This window comes from Clupea harengus, chromosome 8 (genome assembly GCF_900700415.2).
Source record: "Clupea harengus chromosome 8, Ch_v2.0.2, whole genome shotgun sequence".
In the NCBI taxonomy this organism is placed as follows: Eukaryota; Metazoa; Chordata; class Actinopteri; order Clupeiformes; family Clupeidae; genus Clupea; species Clupea harengus.
Window position 1 is genome coordinate 19,558,312 of NC_045159.1, and position 10,000 is coordinate 19,568,311.

A 10,000-nucleotide genomic window follows, 5' to 3' on the forward strand; every position below is an offset into this window, starting at 1 on the left:
TCTCTCTCTCTCTCTCTCTCTCTCTCTCTCTCTTTCCCTGTGCTTATTCTCTCACTCATTGTCATGATGGGACCGAATCAGTCTCTCTCTCTCTCTTTCCCTGCGCTTATTCTCTTACTCATTGTCATGATGGGACAGAATCAGTCTCTCTTTCTCTCTCTCTCTCTCTCTCTCTCTCTCTCTCTCTCTCTCTCCCCCTGTGCTTATTCTCTCACTCATTGTCATGATGTGACAGAATCAGTCTCTCTCTCTCTCTCTCTCTCTCTGTCTTTCCCTGCGCTTATTCTCTCACTCATTGTCATGATGGGACAGAATCAGTCTCTCTTTCTCTCTCTCTCTCTCTCTCTCTCTCTCTCTCCCTGCGTTTATTCTCTCACTCATTGCCGTGGTGGGACAGACTCAGTCTCATTCTCTCTCTCTCCCTGTGCTTATTCTCTCACTCATTGTCATGATGGGACAGAATCAGTCTGGCACTGTGTTTTTTTTTTTTCTCTTTCTCTCTTTTTTTGCCTCTCCGTCGTCTCTCTCCTGTGTTCTCACCTTGTGCTCTTCTCTGTCTCTCATGCCCTCTCTTCAAACCCCTTTGTGTGTGTGTGTGTGTGTGTGTGTGTGTGTGTGTCTTCCGCTTACATGTCATTTCTTCTCCTCTGTCCTGCTTCTCTTAAAACTCTCCTCCCTTTCCCTATGACCTTTCACCCTTGACCCTGTGACCTCTGTGACTCCTCAGAGAGCACCCAGCTGGAGGACCCGCGGGTGCAGTGGCAGCTGGAGCAGCAGCGCATGCTGGAGGACTACCTGCAGGTGGCGCAAGAGGCCCTGAGTGCCCAGAGAGAGATCTACCAGGTGAAGGAGCAGCGCCTGGAGCTAGCCCAGCAGGACTACCAGCAGCTCCACCAGTCCTGGAGAGACAAGTCCACCTCTCAGACCAGCCGTAAGTATGTGTGTGTGTGTGTGTGTGTCTGTTTGTCTGTGTGTGTCTGTGTGTGTCTGTGTGTGTGTGTGTGTGTGTGTGTGTGTGTGTCTGTGTGCGTGCATGTGGAAAATCTCTGTGTTAATCTGAGTCAATCCATAGTGTTTTATCAACACACTCCTTATCAGATGAGCCATGTTGATATGCATCAATAACACCCTTACAAGATCATTACAGATGCCCTCAAAGCAGTCTGGACATTTCAGATGCACACTGTGTGTGTGTGTGTGTGTGTGTGTGTGTGTGTGGTGTGCTGTAGCAGAGTAGCTACTCCTCTAATCCTGTTAGCTCGTTCATCAGATGAGTGGTTGTGCTCTAATGAGATTTCAGATTGGATCAGACGTGTCAGAGGAGATATCTCTTCCAGGAGGAGATAACGATCACACTCATAGTCTTTCCCCTTCTTTCTCCCTCCCTCTCTCCCTCCTTCCCTCTCTCTCCCTCCCTTCCTCTGTTGTTATGTATCTCTCTTACAGTAAATTCCAGATCTTCCTCCAGCAGCAAGTATGACCCAGAAATCCTCAAAGCGGAGATAGTGACGGCGAAGAGTAGGGTGTGTATGATCTGCATTACCGTTACGCAAGATAAAACAAAATCTCATATCTCTCAATCTCTCCTTCTCTCTCTCTCTCTCTCTCTCTCTCTCTCTCTCTCTCTCTCTCTCTCTCTCCCCCCTCTTCTGTCAATGTTTGATGGCTGACATGTGTGTTTTACCCAAATATAAGGATGATGACACCTCATGTAATACTAAGCAGATGTGCTGTGGAATGTAGAATCATTTGGATCACTTGGATGCTATACTCTGATCTGGGATCTGTTTGAGGAGCCACTACTAAAGGATTCACACCAGTCTTTTCAAAGGGTTTGCAGTAGCACAACACACATTTTAACTTGCTCTCCTAATCTCTCTCCCTCTCTCCCTTTCTCTCTCTCCCTCTGTCTCTCTCTCCCTCTGTCTCTCTCTCAGGTGAATAAGTTGAAGAGGGACCTGGCGTTCATGAGGCAGGAGCTCCAGTATAAGGAGCAGGGCTATGAGACGCTTAAGGAGTAAGTTTGCCTTCTCCTCTCCTCTCCTCTCCTATCTGGTGAAGGAGTAAGTTGGCCCTCTCCTCTCCTCTCCTCTCCTATCTGGTGACTGTTGTGATGTAGGCTGCATCCAGATTGCAGTGGCCATAATGTGGAGCCTCTGCGAATCGCCATGACTACCATGAGTTAACAGTGGGCTCTAAAGAGTACCTGAATGGTCCAGCCTTAATCAGGCTCACATCTGGCCCACAATCAGTGTGTGTGCGTGTGTGTGTGTGCGTGTGTGCGTGTGTGTGTGTGTGCGCGTGTGCACTCGCTTCTTTCTTTTATTTCTATTCCAGGTGATGTTTCCTTTTTTCCTGGTGATCTCCAAACCCTGGCCTGTTTTAAAATCCCTCTGTTCTCCGCAGAATCAAAGCCAGAGGACTGTCTGCTGTGTGTTGTCATGGCGGGCCCTCTCGAGGGGGCCTTCTGTGTTAAACCCTCTTTTGAAATGTCTGCCGCAGACACATTTGAAGTTGACACATAGGCTGCGCCCCGCTGCCTGCTCTCTGAAATCCTTTATGTTATTATTTCAGATCTGAGTGGCTCAGGCATAGTGGTCCTTTAAAAAAAAAAAATAAGAGTCTCGTCTCCTGTCGCACGGGCCAATGTCTCAGCCAACCTCTGAGCCTTCTCAAGTGTCACTTCCTCTAGATAAAATGAGCCATTGTTGCCCAAGCCGGTCACAAGCACCATAGCTGACTGACTGTCACTCTCTACCAGAGCTGTGGAAAGAGGCTTAGACTCATTCTCTACCTCACAAACATCACTGATGGGGCTGATATCACATGAACACACTTTTTCAAATGTTCTGTTTTCACACTCTTTTCACTCATCACTGAAAAACATGTCAGGTGGATTATTTATCAAAAAAAAAATCATAAGCTTTCTTCTTTCTGTTGATAAATAAATGATATGAAATGATCAAGTCCTTCCCACCAGGTCTGGGCCAGAGCTGGGCCAAGCCCGTAGCTGAGTCGCGTTGTCCTGGATGCCTTTGGCATGAGGCACTAGAGGAATGCAGTTCTCAACCCATTACTGTTATTTCTTTTCTTTCAATGGGATTTGCTTTTTCTCGTCTTTCTTGAGGCACTTAATGAGGCTTAGTTTAGCCATTGAGTCCTGCTGTAGGGCTGTAGGGTTGTAACGTAAGCTAGCGCTCCCCTCCCTGCCAGGCTCTTGTGCTGGAATGCGGCCTGACCCGTTCCTCCCATTCTCCTCTCCCCTCTCCCTGCCACACCACCCCACACCGCAGAGTCCCCACACATACGTACGCCGCCAGGAATGCTCCACTTAACCGCCTTACAAAGCAGATCTTGAGTCAGCTCGCCCCCAACGCTTTTCTCACTGTAGCCATTGTAACTGAAGCACCATAGCTGCTCTCAGATCAGTCATTAGGCTGTTTGTTTACCCCTAGTTTTTTTTTTTAGATGATGTTTTTGCTGTTGATGAATGACGGTGTTCAAATGGATGACTTGACAGATACGACCTCAGGCTAGCCCATTGGTGCAGAGAGTTCAGTGAGACCTTTGTTTGTTGTGATGAAATGCAGACACGCCAGTTTTATGGTGTTGTCTCTCTGCCACACAGGAACTGTAATAATGTGATAAGCAGCAGTTAAAACCGGAATTGATCAGTAAATATTAACCACGATGGAGCCTTCAATTGAAGTTAGCCGTTTGAACTTCGATGACCGGCGTATATTGCTTTAAAACAACCCTCACAGAAAGCGTAGCCTGCAGTGTCTTTATCTGCAGTTGTGCAGCGAAAAAGTCCCCAGAGAGCAGTTGACTCTTAAGGAGGGGAGAGGCAGGCCTGTTTGGAGGTCAGATATTTATTGATAATGACCGCTAAAAAAAGAGAGAATGACCTCTGCCGTTGGCAATGGGGTTTGTGCCTCTGATTCACATCTTTCATCTCGTTCCACAAGTAGATAGGCTTGCACGTTGTGTTGCCTCTTGGTATAGATAAAGTTTGATTTGATTTGATTCAATTTGATTTAGGCATTTTCCGCAGTCTTTCTGTTGACACCTGCTCCTAGCCCGGCTAGAACGCAACTGTATTTCGCAGTAAAATTGTTTAGATACTGTGCTGCTGCTTTGAGGTCCCTCTTGACAGCCTCTGAATTGATTTAGGAACTTGAATTTCCCCTCATTCAGTTAAGCCAAAGGCCCCACTGTTGTCTTTGGATAGACCGTATGTTAGAATGTATGTCTGGCCCTGCAAAGCTAATCAGACAAGAGCCCCAGCACAGTCATCTGCCATAGACACAGCATTGTTTCAACAGCAGGAAGAGAATTCCCCTTAATATGGGAAATCATTTCCAATCGTTCAGAATGTGGAATCGGTTGAGTGTAAAATTCAGAATGTGGAATCTGTCAAGTATAAAATACAGAATGTGGAATCTGTTGAGAGTAGAATTCAGAATGTGGAATCTGTGGAGAGTAGAATTCAGAATGTGGAATCTGTCGAGTAGAATTCAGAATGTGGAATCTGTCGAGTAGAATTCAGAATGTGGAATCTGTGGAGAGTAGAATTCAGAATGTTTTCATGGAGTTCTCTAACCTCTGTCCCTCTCTGCTGATTTCCCCCCACCACACAGAATCAACAGCAAGGTGTCCAGCACCTCTTATGACTTCAAGCCGCAGGAGGCGCAGGCCATCCTCAAGGAGGTGAAGAGCATCAGGGAGGCCATCAGTTCCGGGGAGAAGGAGAAGCAGGAGCTCATGCAGGTAAAAAAGGAGTAACACTCCGTCGCTATGACGACGCTATGTCTCTGCTGCACCCACACCTGATTCACTCTCGGCCAAGTCTACTTCTGAACCCGCTGCCATGACGACATGGGGTTATGGTTTCCTGTGGCTCCAGATGACTCTCCATCTCTCACTGGTCCTGGTCTGTGAAAGAACAGGATGGGTTCTCATCTATGGGTGGGTGGATGCTAACCAGCTCACTACTGCACTCCGGTTCCCTTGCACTCGTCTCAGAGAAGCTGCCACATATGGCACATGTGGAGACGAGCGGTGGCTTGCTACTGCTGCTGCTGCTGTTATTGCCAGCGCTGTTCTGGGTATTAGAATTAGGCCTTTATATCTCCTACCCCTCTCTCCATCAGATTATCACACACTCATTATCACAGTGAACTAGAGTGAACTAGAGGTCGTATTTGGAGGACAGCAGTGTGATGCTGTGAGGCAGCCTTTAGTGAGTACAGTAGGGGACTGGTAGCCCTGGGCTACACTGAACAACACAAAGTATTTCCCATTCAGCCAGCCAGCCAGCCATCTTTGGGTTTGGGTGGCAGCACAGACTACCCTGTGTGTGTGTGTGTGTGTGTGTGTGTGTGTGTGTGTGTGTGGTTCATTTCTGAGCTAGTGGTGATACTGATGCTGAAGGCACACACACACACACATACACCCTATCTCTCTCTCCCCTCCCTCCCTCCCTCCTTTTCTTTATGTCTCTGACACACACACACACACACATACACACTATCTCTTTCTCTCTTTCTCTCCCCCTTCCTCCCTCCCTTTCTTTATGTCTCTCTGACACACACACACACACACACGCACGCGCACACACACAGAGCCAAAACTGCATCGTTTATGGTTGCTATGGCATCCATACTGTGTGTCTTAGGGGGTGTGTGGAAGCAAGTTCTAATCGCATAAGTCGGAGCGTGGTCAGACAGATCCCTAAGGGTTTGTTTGTTTGTTTGTGCGTTTGTTGTTTTATTTGTTTCCTTTTTAAGTCATGTGGAGAGGGTCTTACTGTGTCCTTTCCTGCCCAGTGCCTTAGTGAGATTAAGATAAAGATTAAGATTATAGCTATATGAAGATTATAATCTGTGTTGTGTGTGGGAGATCTTCAGTTCAGCGTTGGATAAAAATGAGCTGTTAATGTTTAATTTTGAATTCTTTTTGTTTTTTTTGTGTAGTCTTTTTTTCTGGGACTGTTTGGAGGGGGGAGGGGGGGGGGGCAGATGATGCTAAATAATGCATGTCTGATCCTTTTTACCGACCGCCTACTGCAGCTGACGTGTGTGTGTGTGTGTGGACTGGTTTTGTTAAGCTCCACCGGATTGTGTGAAACCCTTGTCTGCTCCAGTTGAACACACATGCACACACACACACGTGCATGCACACACTATCACTTTCTCCATTTGTCTTTCTGGGCTGCTCATTCTGTTTCCTCCAGTCCATCTCTCTCTTTTCCTCTGCAGATCTCTCTCTCTCTCTCACACACACGCACACGCACACACGCACACGCACACGCACACACACACACACACACACACACACACACACACACACACACACACACACACACACACACACACACACACACACACACACACACTCACACTCCCACAACATTTGTCTTAATTCTCCTCTGATCATGTGCGCTGTGGTGGTTTATGTGGTGATTAGTCACACTGTATGACTGTGCTAACTAGACACTGCTGTTTTCCCATCACTTCTGATGGGCCTCATTTGTCCTTATTGCCATTGATCAGTGTGGCCCATCAGCGGCAAACCGCTGCTAATTATGATGAAGTAGCCTTGAAGATATGATGCCCCATTGCTCAGCAGTGTCTAGCAGCTGGGATATGTGGTGTGACAGTCGGTGAAAGGTGATGTGTTAGAGTTTGTGTGTGTGTGTGACTGTGTGTGAGTAGTAAGTTCATGTTTGATATTTGGAGTAATTTCAAGTTTTTAGAAATGTACATCATGCCAGGTTTGAATTCAGCTATTGTGGCGAATACCTCCATCTGTTTACCGTAAATCTCCAAATATATGCACCATTCCTCTGAACAGCTTGTGTGGTGCTAAAGAGTTGATTTGGGTTTTGATATTTCACACAGCCAAACTATGGGGTCACATTGCACTTTCAATGTTTAGATCTGTTACTTTTATAACAATTTTTCATGCATACAAAGTTAATGTATGCAGATTATTCTCATTGTTTGTGATCATAAAATACTTAGTAAAATAAGTTCATAGACCAATCAAAAGCAACTTAACTTAACTTTTAAAAAAGCATATTATATGTAAACATGATTTTGTAGCATATATGTGTAATATGATAAAATGATGAATAAAATCAACACAATTATGGCCCTTAAATAAAGTATTCTGCAGTTTGCAGTGTGCGTGTGAGAGTGAAGTTTTGACCTGTTGTTGGTGCTTTGGCAGAAACTAGCTGCATTAAAAGATGGCTTCCAGCTGGAGTCGGGCTCCCAGTCTGACCTGTGGGCCAGCTGCACGTCACTGGCCAACTCCAACCTGTCAATCCCACCCATCTACTCTGACGCCCAATCCCAGACAGACATCCCTGCTGAGGTGAGCAAGAGAATTAGGAAATGAAATATGAATAATGGGAACGTATGCTTTGGGTAGTGCAGAACTCATTTGAGCTCAACTGATTGGCTGCACTAAACAGCAGTACTCATTTGAGGCCAGCTGATTGGCTGAGTGTAGCCACAAGGTGAATTTCCATGCTGGGTGTAAGTTTAATTGAAAGCATGTATGGACATTGTATTTGCATACAACAAAATTTGGAGTGTGGTTCGGTAAAAGCACACGGCCCCTGCAGGTTTGCATATTCCTCTGCCTCTACCTACACAGGACAGTTAGAGTGCCTTTTGCATATACGCATTTTGAACTCAAATCATTGAAGCTTACTTAGTAATTAATGTAAAGCCGGAGCCATATAGACAAAATTATAGTCACACATAAAGCATAACACTTTGCAAATCATATGCCACACTTTAATGTGTTTAAATGTTTAAATTAATGTGTTATATTTTGGGTTTGTTTGTCTCCTTCCCTTCCAATTTGCATGGACTGCAGTTTGTATCAAACACTAATAAGCTGGCTGAGAAGGTGCGACTGAGCCTGAAATATGAGGAAGCCAAGAGGAGGTAAGGCCCTTCATTAAGGGACGTGAGGTCAGGCTGACATCAGGTCAGGAACACATATTCTGCTCGTTTCAACACATATTAAACTCCTTCCAGGTCAAGCCTGGTCTAGCTGTCCCATGACATTAGCACAGCTACATATCTTATCTGAGCTGGGACATTTTGGTGATGCAATAGAAGCTGTAATAGGCACCCTCTACACCGATCCTCACTGATCTGCTACTCTCTGCAATATATCTATAATATATATATATATATATATATATTATATTATATTATGTATAATATATATTCATATTGCATACAGATATATTGTATGTATTAATGTTGTGTATATAGGTATATGTAGTATACAGGCATGTAGAATTCAGTCATGCATGTTCCAGTCATCCTCATCCCTCCTGACACACACACACACACATACGTGTCCCAGTCATCCTCATTCCTTCCTCCTGACACACACACATACGTGTCCCTGTCCTCCTCATCCTCATCCCTCCTGACTGACACACACACATACACATACGTGTCCCAGTCCTCCTCATCCCTCCTGACACACACACACACACATACGTGTCCCAGTCATCCTCATCCCTCCCTCCTGACACACACACACACACACATACATGTTCCAGTCATCCTCATCCCTCCTGACTGACACACACACACACACATACGTGTTCCAGTCCTCCTCATCCCTCCCTCCTGACACACACACATACGTGTCCCTGTCCTCCTCATCCTCATCCCTCCTGACACACACACACATACGTGTCCCAGTCATCCTCATCCCTCCCTCCTCACACACACACATATGTGTTCCAGTCTTCCTCATCCCGCCCTCCTGACACACACACATACGTGTCCCAGTCCTCCTCATCCTCATCCCTCCTGACTGACACACACATACGTGTCCCAGTCCTCCTCATCCCTCCTGACACACACACACATACGTGTCCCAGTCATCCTCATCCCTCCCTCCTCACACACACACATACGTGTTCCAGTCATCCTCATCCCTCCCTCCTCACACACACACATACGTGTTCCAGGTTTCCTCATCCCTCCCTCCTGACTGACACACACACATACGTGTCCCAGTCCTCCTCATCCCTCCCTCCTGACACACACACACATACGTGTCCCAGTCCTCCTCATCCTCATCCCTCCTGACACACACACACACACATACGTGTCCCAGTCCTCCTCATCCCTCCTGACACACACACACATACGTGTTCCAGTCCTCCTCATCCTCATCCTTCCTGACACACACACATACGTGTCCCAGTCCTCCTCATCCCTCCTGACACACACACACACACACACACACACACACACATATACATACGTGTCCCAGTCCTCCTGATCCTCATCCCTCCTGACACACACACACACATACGTGTCCCAGTCCTCCTCATCCCTCCTGACTGACACACACATACGTGTCCCAGTCCTCCTCATCCCTCCTGACTGACACACACACATACGTGTCCCAGTCCTCCTCATCCCTCCTGACTGACACACACATACGTGTCCCTGTGCTCTGGTTAGGATGGCGACCATCGAGGTCCAGATAGCGAAGCTGGACAGCGAGGCGTGGCCGGGCCTGTTGGACCCGGAGCGGGACCGCCTGATTCTGATCAGCGAGAAGGAGGAGCTGCTGAAGGAGCTGCAGTACGTGCGGCGCGCTCCGCACGCGCCCAGCGACGCCCAGAGGCTGGAGACGGAGAGGAAGCGCCTGGAGAGAGACCTGCAGGCCGCACGCAGCAACCAGAGCAAGGCCCTGACGGAGAGGTGAGACGGCCAATCACACGCCCCCGGGACAGGACATTAGTCAATCAGATAGAAGGGGTGCTCAAAGGAGAGCCAATGAGAGTGGATGTTTTTTCAGACGAGGACCAATTAAAAAGCAGTGCTGGTAGTGGTGGGAGGGAACAGCCTCCAGGTAAAACAATGAAGAAGTGCGCCTAGTGAATGAACACTCTGCATTCTAATTGTAGAATTATTACTGCAGAAAGATCTGGAGGCGTATACACGGC

The 10,000-nt window shown here is 47.0% G+C and overlaps 1 protein-coding gene across 1 annotated transcript in view; it reads left to right on the forward strand.

The window, feature by feature from the left end:
* wwc1 (WW and C2 domain containing 1) overlaps positions 1-10,000 on the forward strand; it is a 35,341-nt gene that overhangs the window by 10,727 nt on the left and 14,614 nt on the right. Inside the window, exons 3-9 of the mRNA XM_012840117.3 lie at positions 728-931; positions 1,447-1,523; positions 1,938-2,017; positions 4,641-4,770; positions 7,234-7,380; positions 7,891-7,961; positions 9,513-9,755. Of these exons, the coding sequence (XP_012695571.2) occupies positions 728-931; positions 1,447-1,523; positions 1,938-2,017; positions 4,641-4,770; positions 7,234-7,380; positions 7,891-7,961; positions 9,513-9,755 (952 nt within the window). The remainder of the gene's footprint in view (positions 1-727; positions 932-1,446; positions 1,524-1,937; positions 2,018-4,640; positions 4,771-7,233; positions 7,381-7,890; positions 7,962-9,512; positions 9,756-10,000) is intronic.